The sequence below is a fragment of the Carassius auratus genome, unplaced genomic scaffold, assembly GCF_003368295.1.
Source record: "Carassius auratus strain Wakin unplaced genomic scaffold, ASM336829v1 scaf_tig00011901, whole genome shotgun sequence".
Lineage (NCBI taxonomy): Eukaryota > Metazoa > Chordata > Actinopteri > Cypriniformes > Cyprinidae > Carassius > Carassius auratus.
The window spans coordinates 37,710-51,775 of NW_020524250.1; the positions used below are offsets into that span (position 1 = coordinate 37,710).

Below are 14,066 nucleotides of genomic sequence, written 5' to 3' on the forward strand. Positions count from 1 at the left end.
ATTAGCCCCTACTTTTTGACAAATCATTTATAACTACTGAATAAACTATTTCAATCGATTCATATGCATGAGCCAGGCCGATAAAGTTAATGTCGTGGAACTGATAATATTTAATCTCTAGTTTAACTATAGTTCACATTAAAATAAATAAAAGGGGAATACAATTTTGTTGTTAAAAAAGGCTTATAATGATTTAATGCATCTTTTAATTGTACCCTTATATTCAGTTCTTTTGTTTTGCCATCTTTGGTGATGCTACTAGTACACACTTGATCTCAGGTTTAATTTGTTCACAGTATAAAGCACATGAGAATCTGGCTGAGAAATGCATACAATATCTGAACAATGCCACAGACCTTAAAATCACGTATCACTTAAAATCATGTTAGGGGCATTTTTAACCTTTAACTGAAGCTCAGGTCCACCAAATTCATTTTTTTTTTTATAGAATTTGTTTCTGGCACACATCTTTTTGAATAAACCAAATGCAAATGTAAAATATTAGAGATTATACAGTATTTGCATTTGCACAGCATTTGAGTATTTGCACTTATATTTGAGTTCTTAAAATCCTTGCTGTGAAAGTGAATCAATCTGAACTTAATGGTGCAAAAAAAAAAAAAAAAAAGAAAAAAAAACCTGGCCAGACTTGTGTGTTTAACAGGCCTCAGCTACTGTGTAGTCCAGCCTCTAACAAGGCCTGCCGTCAGCACAGTAAATTTCCCCAGCTTCAGCCCTGGGCGGAAACAGTTGTCTTCTTCAATTACAATTGGAATCAGATGTGCTTGTGTTTTCCAGCCAGGCCTGTGAAGTCCTCAACAGCTCTGGCAGCTGCCTTTTAATGAGCATTTATTGTTTCGCTGGCCATGGATACCACTTTTATAGGGTCAGGTTCAAAGGCGGAATGATTTTCTTCGCACTGTTTTACAGAAGTGTTTACAGAGGTATTCGTGGACTGATGGTTCACTCTCGGCTTCCTGACAGCTGCGTTGACTTGTTTGGCTCTCTCCCCTATATCTTTTTCTTTTTCTCTTTCCTGAATTGTTTAATATAGTTGTGTCACAGCAATACGGAGGAGAAGATTAATGGAGGCAAAGGATCGGTGGCAGTTGTGGGGAGATGCAGGACAGAGCAGGCCAGCAGCCATCTGTTCTCTCTACCTTTATGGCTCTCTTAATGGAGGACAGGAGACAAAAGCATTACCACCACCAGGCAGGTGATGAGCATTTCTGTAGCGCCACTGTAAACTAATTGTCAGTTCTTTTACACACACACAGAGTTTCTCCCAAATGTCTTTTTACCTCTCAATCAAGCGTGGTTGGGAACGGTCCAAGACAGTTGCAGCACGTTTAGAGGAACGCTATGAGAGAAAAGTGATTAAAAGATCCTCTTGAGGCAAAACAGATCATTCACAGAGACAGGATGGCGTTTAATCAAATTAAGATGAAAATATAGAGATGGCCCTTTGGTCTTTTGAAACAAAACAGAGATGTTCTCAGAACTTCATCAAGTGTTGGCCCATGCTCAAATGCAAATTCGGTCAGGCACTGTTTTCTTGTGAACGTCATAAACTGAACAATACTTCAGTAGACCTTATGTGGCCTCCAAGTAGAGACAATAATATTGTAATTATGAGCTCTGTGGACATAAATGACCAAGTGTTGTGACATTTACCAGTGGGGAACTCATAATTGTCTATGATACTCGTGCTATGATGTGCTCCCATGGAAGATGGCGGAAGGCAGCTCTTAAGTTATTACTATTTTAAGTGCTACAGTTCAAAAAAAAAAAAAAAAAACATCAAAACAAAAAATTATGCCTTAATGTTGTGAGTGAATAAATGCATATTTTGATACATTTGCTAGTGCGGATAGTGTGCAGGATTTATTCTTTTTTTGTTTTGAACTTGGACCTGTTTTTATTTTTGTTTCCGTTTTGGGGTAATTTTTCTTCTGTCGTTTCCTACAGGTGTGCAAGTGTGATTGTTGATTGATAAGTGCAATACAGTAGTTCAAAAATAGAAACATTTTAAAAAACAGCATATGATCAATGTCAATGTTATTACTCATACTTTTTACTAAATAAATTAAATATTCTTTAAAAAATGAATGCATTGTGTAGATGCCATGCATAAAAATAATTTAAGCTGTTTAAGAGTGATGCAGATGTTTTTCTTGTTCATTTTTCTTCTTTGATAGTGATTTAATAGTCCAAATATTATAATATGTAACTGTCATGACTTTTTATCAGATATTCTTTGTCTGAAATTGTTTGCAAACTCTTTACACATTTTGCCCTATTTTACATTCTTTTCAGTTTTGTAAATTATTTTAATTTTTCCCATGCCAGTCTGTTATATTTGTATCATATGTTTTAGGTAATTCTTTCCCCTGATGCCACATAAAAACAGAACAAGATGCGGTTGGTTACTCTGAATATCAGTTAGACAGACTCTTCTTGGCAAGATTATGCTGCATTGAAGTCTAGACTTGATGTTATTAGTTGAAAGTCTAGCTTTGTGATTGACCTAAAAGACTTAATTCTGATATTTGAGGAAAATAAAAAGCCTCTTAGTTTCACATGGGCTTATTCTCATCGCACAAACCCGTCTTATGTTAAACAACAACCTCGCTTTTCTCTGGCGGTGTCGACATCTGTAAAGCAAAATGAAGTTTCCTCTCTGAGTATCAATCTTGTAATTGAGCTCTCGCAGGCCTCTACGTGACACGCACACACAAGAACCCTCCCCGCTGTCAGATCCCTACACGCGGCTGTCCTGCGCTGTCACACTGAAGTGGTCTCCTTTTCTCTCCTCTCTCTCTCACAATCATTCTTCTGTCTACGGCTCCCTGGGCCCTGCAGTGGGAGTCCGCCTACGCACTTAACGCGTCAGGTTTCAATTATTTTGAATACCAAAAACCTTCCCATAATGAGGCATGACACAGACATGTAGTCGAATTTTAAATTGGATTTAATTGTTTTCTCAGTTGTAACTTCAGTCGGATAACAGAGACGGGGGGATGAATTGAAAGAGCGAACGAATAGCGAGAAGTGGGTGGGAGAAAGATGAATTCAGCGAGCGAGGGAGACGGACAGAAAAAGACATGGTGAAGTCTCTGATCTGTTTCTTAACACAAATCTGTCTTTGTAAGCTCTAGCTAGGGCCATGTTTGGAATTACAACTTCCATGTCTCTTATCCCTGTTGTAATTCCGCCTTGTGTGTTCCGCTGGTGTGATACAATGGATCATGGGGAAGTTTAAGTGAGACTGCATTAAATATTTAACCGATCCGACATGAGGCCTGTCTTCTCCATGGCGCAACAATTAAACTAGGGTGCCGTGCTTGCGCCTGCAACACTCGATCCCCGCTGAACGCTGTCAGGAACATGCTACTTTACAGACTTAAAATAAATCTTGTCCTAATCTATTGAAAAACCTGACAAGTGGAGCCCAAGGTTTCAAGGCACTTAGCTGAGTAGTGTAGAAAAAGAACTGTACATTATTTATGCCCTCTAATGGTGCTGCTATTCTCTGCGTGTGAATCAGCAACGCGCTCGTCCGCTAAAGGAGCGGTCGCTGTAATCAAAGCCATATGTTTTCCTCACCTCTCCTCCTGTAACTGACAGGTCAATGGACCTGTCTTTGCATCAAGCACATTCTTTCAGGGAGATCACGCCTTATAGATATTGATTAAAGAGTGCAAGGTCTTTCTCCCCACTTCTGACCAGATAAGATCTTAATGCATAAGCCAGTAAGGGGTAAATACAGGCACCGCTGGGCGTTTTCTGAGATTTCTGTATGAAGGTCACCATCCAATCATTATCAAACACTAAAATCCACCTGAGTTCATTAGGCAAATATGCCTCTTTTGGCATAGTTTTGGAGAAGGTTTTTCTCAGCTTGGGGTTGCCTGGAATTTCCAGACAAGATTCTTTCAAAAAGGAGATAATAAGTGCTTATGAGACTAAACTACAACAGCAAACATTTAGTTTTGTTGACATTGTGCATTAAAGAAAATATGGTTGTTTTGTACAATGGGACCAACAATGGGTTTATGATGGTTTGTTTTTAGAATTATAGAATATCGATTGACATATTTTATGAAAATGGTAAAGAAACATTAAAGGGGTCATATGACAATGCTAAAAATAACATAATTTTGTGTATTTGGTGTAATGCATTGTGTGATTGGCTGAATACCTCAAGCGTGTGACGGAAATGTTACGCCCCTTACCATATTTGGAAACACAGCTTTTATAAAGAATATCACTTTGGGTTTGAGACTTTAGTCTCTTTACAGCAACTTTACAGATCTTATATGTGCACAAAAAACTTAAAACACTCCAAAGACAAAGAAATATGATCATTTTACCCCCTTTTAATAAATATATGAAAAGGCTTTATTTTATTTTTTATTTAGAACACCTCAACAGAACAGAACAGAAAAATTAGACACCTCAAAGTAGGTGAGGTATTGTTTACAAATAATTTTGATATAGCAATACCAATACACTTTTGAGTAACATTTAAGTTGAATAATAAAATGAAAATGTCTTTTCTATATACATGCTATTCAACTTATGGTTAACGATTCAGCCATGCATGTTTTTTTTTTTTTCATTGATGGATTGATGGATGGATGGATGGATTGATGGATTGACTGTGTCTGGAAACCCCACCCCTTTCTTACAGTCAACTGCAAGCTTACACATCTGCCACCCTACAATTTTTTTTGATAATGTGTTTCATGGATGTATATCACAATACAAAAGGAAAGATCTGTCAATACTTCTGTCGGAGACTTTAGGCAATTTGTTTTAAAATAAAGTCTTTAGGCTGCACAGTAGTACTTCTATCATTATGAACTTCTGTGCAAACAAATCTAAGATCTCTGATGAAATGGTGTCTATTTTTAAAGCTATATTTATGGGCTATATGCCTTTATTATTACAGGACAGTAGAGGGTAGACAGGAACACATTTGATGGAGGAAGGGGGGCAGGATCAGCAAAGAACATTGAGACGGAAATCAAACTTGGGTTGCAGAGAGCACAGTTGTACTATATATTGTCGACAAAATGATGTCTATTTTTAAATCTTTAAGAGCTCAGTGGTCATATTTTAATGTGGATGCTGTCTGAGATGTCTAGTAGTACATATCTAGAGTTCAAACACACGTCCTAAGAAATGCTCACTTAAATTTATTCACATGAATCACATTGCCCTCGAGTGGGCTGAAGAAGCCAGTCAGACACTACCGGTTCTATAGTCATGTTTTTTATATGATTTGTGAATTTGGCTCTGGTATAAGTGCTCGTGAACACTACAATCCCATTATAATTCCCATATCACAATATAAAACTGCAGCAGCTGAGGCATAAAAACAACACCGTACCAACTCCACTGAAGTCACCGGAGACTCTGCAGAGCAATATCGCACCAAACAGAAACCACGGGCCTACTCTGATCATCACTTGATAGTTTGCTGACAAGCAAACTCTATTAAGCTGTCTTCAAATATGCAAAATGATATGATTTTACAATGATTACATATTCACTTCCCAGCTGGCTGGCTCTGTGCAACTCCATTTGTCATTTACTATTGTGTCCAATTATATGATTAGCTCCAAACACTCCGCCACTTGGAGAGCTCTCGTGTGTTCCAGTGCACTGACTGATTCACAAACAAAGTCATTACAACATGTATTCACACATATCAAATAACAAACAGATGGCCATTGTGCGCCGGCTGATTTGTTTGTAACACGAGCTGCAGAAAAAAGGTAGTTTTTTGCTGGGCTTTGTTTAAGCACCGACTGTTTTATTCCCAGAGAGAGACATCTGGCTGCCGAGGCGGCTAAATCAACTCAAATGAAAGACAATCTTGTTTCCATTAATTTTTCCTGTGGCAAAAGCACTTGTTATGAAGATTCGAAATTACTGAGAAAGCTTCCAGATAATTCATCATATGGGCCTTAGAGAAGACTGCTGTTGCTCACAGAGTGCCTGTCTCCATTAACATGCTATGATGTGTATCAGGTGGGGTGGCTGAAGTGTGTGTGTGTGTGTGTGTGTGTGTATGACATTTACACTGCAAAACTTACAGTAGTGTAATTCTGTAGGTTTGGGCAAATTCTCCTAAATATATTAAACCAAAATGTCATTTTGCCGAATGTACTGGTGCCAAAAAGATTTTGGATATTTAAGTTACATTAGAAAGTCATAAGTTCATTGCATTAGATGCTAAATATCAAACCAGTTGGCATCTGTGAAGAAATGATGTTAGAGCTTTCCACTTAACTAATTTTTAGAACTTGAATTTGTAAACTAACTGGTCCCATGGGGATTTTTATGTATGATGTTAGTTCCCTTTAAGTTCATACAGGTGTCCTAGTAGCCAGCAAAACAACCACAGGTGTAGTTATTGATATTAAAGACTGTTCAAAACAGAAGTTGTGGCTGAATTTAATTTAGTAGTGTGACACACTGCCAAGTGAAATGGAATAATGACAGGGGGAAAAAAATAGACAGCGAGATTTTTAGAATGAAGGTCACTATAAATGTTCAGATTTTGATTTAAAATGATCAATAAAGATTGCAACAACATTTTTCTCCTGTGGACAAATACTATTAATGTGCGTTAACAAAGTAAAAGTAGCATTTTTTATTTAATTTGTACTTTAACATGCCATATGAACATGTTCCACAAAGCTTGACGATTTCCCAAACACACCTACTGCTCCTCCATCTGCAGCTGGATGAGTCCGAAGTTGCCTTGTTAGACTGCTTAAGAAAAGCAGAACAATGTTTTTAAAGCACCTCAGTGTTTACAGTCTTCAGGAGTAACTGCTTGTTTCTGAATATTAAACTTGGATTGAAGACAATATTGAAGAAAACTATATATCAATTTTAATTAAGCTTAATCAAGTAAAGTGCAGGGTATACATTAAGTGTATCAGTATTTTATGCATAACAGATTGATAGTTTTTTACAGAATAATTTCTTCAGTTTAAAATGTAATCAGTCATCATCATTTTTTAAAATGTTTTTTCATGTAAATTATCCTGCAATTTGGCATTTAAAAAAAAAAATACAAATATTACATACAGTTTCTCAGTAATTATTAGGTCACAAAAGCTGCAACACATGAGGAGTGATTATAACAGAATTAGAAAAGAAACACTTAGATTGGATATAGCCACAGCATGTGTCTTTCTTCCCAAAGAAGAAATCAGTCCATCTGTCAGCAGTCACATATTTTATGGAAAGTCATAGAAAACAGAGAGAAAATTATAATTGAATATAATTTAAAACTATAAGCAGATAGAATGACACTTTCAAGTGATTTGTTAACATTACATGACACCACCTGATGGTGATATTGAGATAAAGCACTGTGAGAGAAGCATTAATATGCCCTGGTCAGTAGCGCCACCTGCTGGCGTTTTATATACTACAGGTCAAGTTTACTGTCATGTGCTGTGCCAAAATCCTGTTTCAGCTCGGTTTAAATTGTGATCAGCTTGCATTAAACAAAATGGTGCAGAATGTATGTGTGTGATGCATCTTTTTTTTTTCTTTTTTTTTTTTTTTTTCATAAAATACCGAAATAATTTGAGATAAAGTGCTCTTACGTGATTTTCCCTTTTGGGGAAATTTAATTAGCATTCCATCCCACACTGAAAGGTAGGATCTTGCTTTACACTTCTAAAAGGACCAAATATACATATGCACTCCCTTTGAACTAACCTCTTCAAAGACATTCGCTGTTACTGAAGATCATACTTGGTATGAATAAAAAAGCATGCTTAGCAAAAGACATGTTCTGCACAGATTGCACGAAGACTGCAAAGAAAGTTTTGCAATGCAAACTATTTCAAAGACCTTACAGTGATAATGTAACAACGCGGGGGAGGGGGTATTTTTTATAAATGAATTTTTAAGTTAAGAAATTTCTTTTTTTTTAGTTTAAGTTTAAGTAAAATTGCTCTTAACTAGAAATATTTGAGTAAGCCAACTATTAAACTACAACTATTAAAAATATAACAAATTTAGAATTGCCTGGTAATCTCAATTTAAATATGCTTAGTAGCAGAACATTTATGTAAATTCAATTAATTTGCTATAATTAGCTAATTCAGTAAATGCTAACTCGTTAATAGGTAAAGCAATGCTTTAATTAGTAGATTGCTGAATGGAGACACTAAAGAACATTTATAAACCAAACTAATGCTTCACCCGTTGCCATGATGGTATTGAACACTACTAAATCTCCCGTAACATAATTTTACCTTTTACCCTTCATTTTCAGTTCATTAAATTCAAAACAATGAAACAATTCAGATTACTTAATATATTAGGTCATTTCAAGTTCGAAATACTCATTCAATTGAATACAATTTAATTTGTTAAAAGTAAATAGTTTAATTCATGTTTGCCTTACTCAAACACCAATTCATTGTTTTGAGCACTCAGGTTTATATACAGTGCATCCCCATTCTGGCCTAATTGTTTTATATGCATACAAGAAAACTATTTAAAATATCATATAAATAAAAATATTACTCGATTTTAAAAACTCTCGATTTTTCAAATAGCCCACGTAATTGCAGCATGAAACACAACCACTGAAAAAATAGTTTGTTATATGGTGGTGTTCACACATAAAGTTACTATGCGGTGTGTGGTGACGCGTATTTGGCAGCAAAACTGATAAAAGTTTCACTTTATGCAAATGAGCAATGATGCAATGCAGCAGTCAATGAAGACACTGGAGCACATGGGATCCGTCTTGTGAGTTGACTGCATAATAAACTGCAGAGCTGCTGTTACTGTGAGCAGTTTCACTATTTAGTATAATCGTTCATCTTGATCTTCAGTTCTGTCATTTAATTTCAAACACTGATTTGTTTACATTCAGTTTACATTGTTACCATCAGCTGTATTATTCCTCAGATCATGGCACTGGTCAGGTTGCTCAGCGAGCGAATGCTGTTGGTGTGAAGGCTCTTCCTGCGAACGCTCCTCAGGTAGTTTCTGTACAAGACCACGCTGATCACACGGTCCTGAAACTGCTTCGACACAATGTAGAAGAGTATGATGTCCAGCACTGTGCTGGCGTTCATCAGGAAGGTGGTGAAGGCCCCCCAGGTGTTGTAACCCCTCTCACTGCTGGCCAGCAGCATGGACACAAAACAGATGTGAAAAGGCACAAAGCACACCAGCACCTGAACGATCAGTGTGATGATGATCCGGATGGACTTCTGCTTGACTTTGGGCTTCAGTTTGGATGTGCGGCCGTGGATGAGGTTGTCCACAATGATCATGTAACAGCCCACCATGATACACACCGGCACCAGGAAGAAGAAGATGATACGCGTGAAGTTGACGGGATTGTCGCGGCGCAAGTAGATGATGTCGTGCATCTTGATGCAAGTGGTATAGTTTGTGTTGCGGTCAGGGTCTTCCTCCAGGAAAACAAGTGGAGCTGTGCTGCCCAGGGTCATGATCCAGACTCCCGCACAGGACAGCAAGGCTTTACGGACGCTTTTTAGTTCTCGAGTGTGTCGCGGCTGCACTATGGCCACATAGCGATCTGTGCTAATGAGGGCGAAGAGCCACAAGGCCAGGCATGGATAGAGCACCGTTATTGCGGCGTTAATCCTGCAGAACACGTCTCCGAAGGGCCAGTAGTCTTGACTGTAGTAGAACATTCGAAAAGGCAGCAGTAAGATAAATATCAAGTCCACTAAAGCGACATTGATCATGTAAACTGTGATGGAGTTCCGTCTTTTAGTGGTCAAGGCAAAGACCCAGAGTGCGGTCAGGTTGACCACTGTGCCTATGATGAATATAATGCCATAAAACACTAGGCTAACAGTCCGGTACACTTGAGGGGCAGGGTCTTCCATGATGTCTGGCGAAGATGTGTTATGATCCATTATGGTTTGCCTGATTTGACCATAAAAAAAGAAACCAATGTAAAACAGTAGTTTTTGATAACTGTTTCAGAGTTTAAAAAAAAAGTTATAGACCTTAGTCAGGGTAGCACTATGCTTAATTTGTGACAGGAATGAAAATGAGGCTGTGAGGGATAGAAGTACAGCTTGCTCAATGGATTGTACCAATTGTTCAGCTGATGAACCAACCTTCTAAACTAGACAAAATGTCATCAACGGTTTTGAAAGTTTATACATTGCGTGCCATTGTAAAGACTGTAAGTCTAACCCTGAAAGCCCATTTTCTTCCCTATAAAATTCAGTATGGCCTCTACACTAAGGCCTATTCAAACTTATCTTACAGATGTAACTTATTTCTAAAAACTCTGTAGTATTATTATAATATTTTGTAGTTTCTTGTAATTGTGACCTTGTGTATTGCAAAAGTGATTTTATATCTCACTATGTGACTCTATCTTATTTTAAACTCACAATGTTTTTACTCAATTTTATATATTTATTTTACTTAAACCAAATAGAATAGTAACATAGAAACATATATAAGACTTCTTTACATTTAGGAAGATGTTTTAAAGGAATAGTACAAAAATAGTACAACAAATATTTGTAATTTCAAACATGTAAGCCTTTCTTTTTAAGTGTAGAACAAAACAATAGTCTTAAAACAACATGAGGTGAGTACATGATGAGAGAATTGTCATTTTGTGGGAAACATCTTTGTAAGACATACCACTTTTTCTTTTTGAGGGTTAGTAAAAAAATGTTAAGACGTGTTTTAAAAAAGAGAAGTGAAAGACAGTCCTTCTCAAATATACAGTAAGTGTTAAGGTACAAAAAAGAAAAGAAAACAAAAAAACTAACAAAATGTTAAATACTAGTCTGTATACCAATTTATCAGATAAAGGAAGAATGCTACTTCTACTACAATTCTTAGTTATTTATTGTGAATCAGAAATCTGTGCAGCATTCATTTACATTCATCAGCAGTCATCCTGTAACCCAAAATGATCAATCTACAAAAGTTTTTGAATATATAAACTGCTGATAAATGTTCTACTTAACTATTCAGCTTCATATAGAAACCACATTTGATCTACAACATAGTCTTCTGATATGACTGGCTGTTTATAAAACCGATGAGTTTTCAATGGCCACATTTTGTTCTTCAAGATTACAAAGTAAAAAATGTAAAGGTACCAACCTCAGAGATCCATGTTGTTGGCATCGTAACTGTTCTGAGGGCTGTACGGTGGTTGACTATAATGTGCCCTCGCAGCCGAGCTTCGATCTAACAGAGGAAGTCATGAAGCAAGTGCCTTTATTTAGATTAGAATTTTTCTTTTGGTTTCTGTGAAGCCCCTTCACTTCCTGTAATGCATGTAGTGATGGAGAATATATCTCAATAGCAAACACTATGTCATATGCAGTTTGAGAGCAGTGGAGAAGTAAAGATGTGACAGGTTTGGGTGCTGGTTATTGATTGGGAAAATAGGGTTTGTCACACAGCATTAGCTCTCTTGGGAGCAGCACACAGCAGGTGGCAACAGAAGGCATCTGGTGTTGAAGAATTTTAATTAAACACAGGATGCTGAGGTTGGTGGTGTATAAACAGGAAATGAGATCTTTGTAATGTAGGTTTGAGACAGCATCTCATCTTAAAGGGGTTATATGACGTTGCTAAAAAAAAATGTGTATTTGGTGTAATGAAATGTGTTTATGCAGTTAAAATTAGTTTCCACATAACATACATTACTGTTTCTCCTCTATGCCCCGCCTTTCTGAAATCGATTTTTACAAAGCTCATCGTTCTGAAAAACAAGGTGAGCTCTGATTGGCTAGCTATCCAGTGCGTTGTGATTGTCCGAATACCTCAAGTGTGTGACGGAAATTTTACACCCCTCACATACTGTGATGTTGTGTCCAGAACAACGAGACAAAAAAAAAACAAAAACATCATAAACAAGGCATTTGTAGCATCCAGTGGGGACATATTTACATATTATAATGACTTATACTGTTGTTTTATGTGTTGTGCTGTGTATCGCGCTGCATACACATAAAACCATGTCTGCATTTGTGATCGGAAAAATGACAAACAAGTGCTACTCTACACTGCTCAAAACTCACATTTGAATCATAAGTGGCAAATTCTTTAAATATGAAAACTTACTTACAGGCTGTGAGTCAGAAGTGCCACTCTGTCCTTGCAAAAATTGGAATTTCTACTTTATAGAAACAGACACCGACATTGTAGGCTACTCTCTCAGGAAACAGTCCTCGTCCTCCATAAAATGCACTGCACACATCTGAATATTTGTGTTGAACTGTTCTGGAACAGTGTTGTAAATACAACTTAACCACTGATTTCTAATAGTGAAAGTCCTGACATTTGCCAAGTATGCTAGCCTATACTCAGAATTGGTGCTCTGCATTTAACCCATCCAGGTGCACACACACAGCAGTGAGAAGTAGGGATGGGAACCGAAAACCGGTTCTTATTCAGAACCGGTTTTGTTCTTTGAAAAGAACCGGAACCGTGAGCAATTTCTAAGTTTTGGTTCCAAAAACGGTTCTGGTGCAACATGTGACCAAGCGCTGTGAGCAGCCTTTTGCCGGTGTTCTGAGTATTCGGCGTTTCCCGTAAAGCAGCGGTTCTCAATTGCAGTCCTCGCACCCCACTGCTCTGCGCATTTTGAACGTTTCTCTTGGCGCTTCAGACATTTGTGCTATTTGAACATACCGTATTTTTTCGGATATAATTCGGATATAATTTGCACCTGAGTATTTTGTTTTTTGATAACTGTTTAAGAGTTAAAAAAAAAAAGGTATAGACCATAGTCAGGGTAGCACTATGCTTAATTTGTGATCAGGAATGAAAATGAAGCTGTGAGGGATAGAAGTACAGCTTGTTCAATAGATTGTACCAATTGTTCAGCTGATGAACCATCCTTCTAAACTAGACAAAATGTCATCAACGGTTTTGAAAGTTTATACATTGCGTGCCATTGTAAAGACTGTAAGTCTTTCGAACTAAGTATTCAAACATACCATATTTTTCGGACTATAAGTCGCACCTGAGTATAAGTCACATCAGTCCAAAAATACGTAATGATGAGGAAAAAAACATAAGTCGCACTGGACTATAAGTCGCATTTATTTAGAACCAAGAGAAAACATTACCGTCTACAGCCACGAGAGGGCGCTCTATGTTTTCAGTGTAGACTATAGGAGCACTGAGCGGCACTGAGAGTACCCTCTCGCGGCTGGAGACGGTAATGTTTTCAATTGGTTAATTTCTCTTGGTTAATTTCTCTCGGTTCATGTCAAATTTATTTTGATAAATAAGTCGCACCTGACTATAAGTCGCAGGACCAGCCAAACTATGAAAAAATGTGCAACTTATAGTCTGGAAAATACGTTAAGTGCCCTGCGAAGTGGACACCTCAGGATATTCAGCCATGATTCCAGTTCGAAACGAACGTAGCTATATGTTCCAATCAAAGTGCATTGAAGTGTGCAAGACGTGAATTTAAATTGTATTGATTTACAGAGGTATATGATGTCACAGTTGTCCATGTTTAAAGACGCTGCACAGCACAAATCAGTGAATTAATGTTTCGATGTGAGGTAAACTCCAACAGATTTCCCCTGCTCATGTAGTAGGGAGCAATGAACAATTGGAACACGGTTTATGCAGGGAGTTCATTTCTAACGAGCTGATTATCTGAATCGGGTGTGTTAAAGAGAAACGTGCAAAATATACAGAGCAGTGGGGTGCGACGACTGGAATTGAGAACCGCTACCGTAAAAGATGTCACGAACCGAATAACAGACACGCCTCCCTGCCTCTTTAGTTACGGAGCACATTGATTCCAATGACGCGCATCCACAAACTCTTTGTGCCACCCGTCTTTAATTGCCGAACACATTGTTTCCCACGACTGTATGTGCACTCGCGCCTTTGATAACTGCACATCGTTCTGTCTGACTGTACATCTAACGGCAGCGCGCTGCACCTGACGCCACTAAATTACATTATATTTGTCCCATATTGTCATTAATATACATACTGACTTCAACTTGGACCACTAAATAAATAGACTGCTA

The 14,066-nt window shown here is 37.6% G+C and overlaps 1 protein-coding gene across 1 annotated transcript; it reads right to left on the reverse strand.

Moving 5' to 3' along the window:
- Positions 1-8,657: 8,657 nt before the first annotated feature.
- LOC113073315 (N-arachidonyl glycine receptor-like) lies at positions 8,658-11,323 on the reverse strand. The gene is made up of 2 exons (XM_026246214.1): positions 11,161-11,323; positions 8,658-9,951 (listed from the first exon to the last, which is right to left on the reverse strand). Exon 2 carries the CDS (start codon positions 9,939-9,941, stop codon positions 8,952-8,954), a length of 990 nt encoding a protein of 329 aa, XP_026101999.1. The 5' UTR covers positions 9,942-9,951; positions 11,161-11,323; the 3' UTR covers positions 8,658-8,951.
- Positions 11,324-14,066: the final 2,743 nt, after the last annotated feature.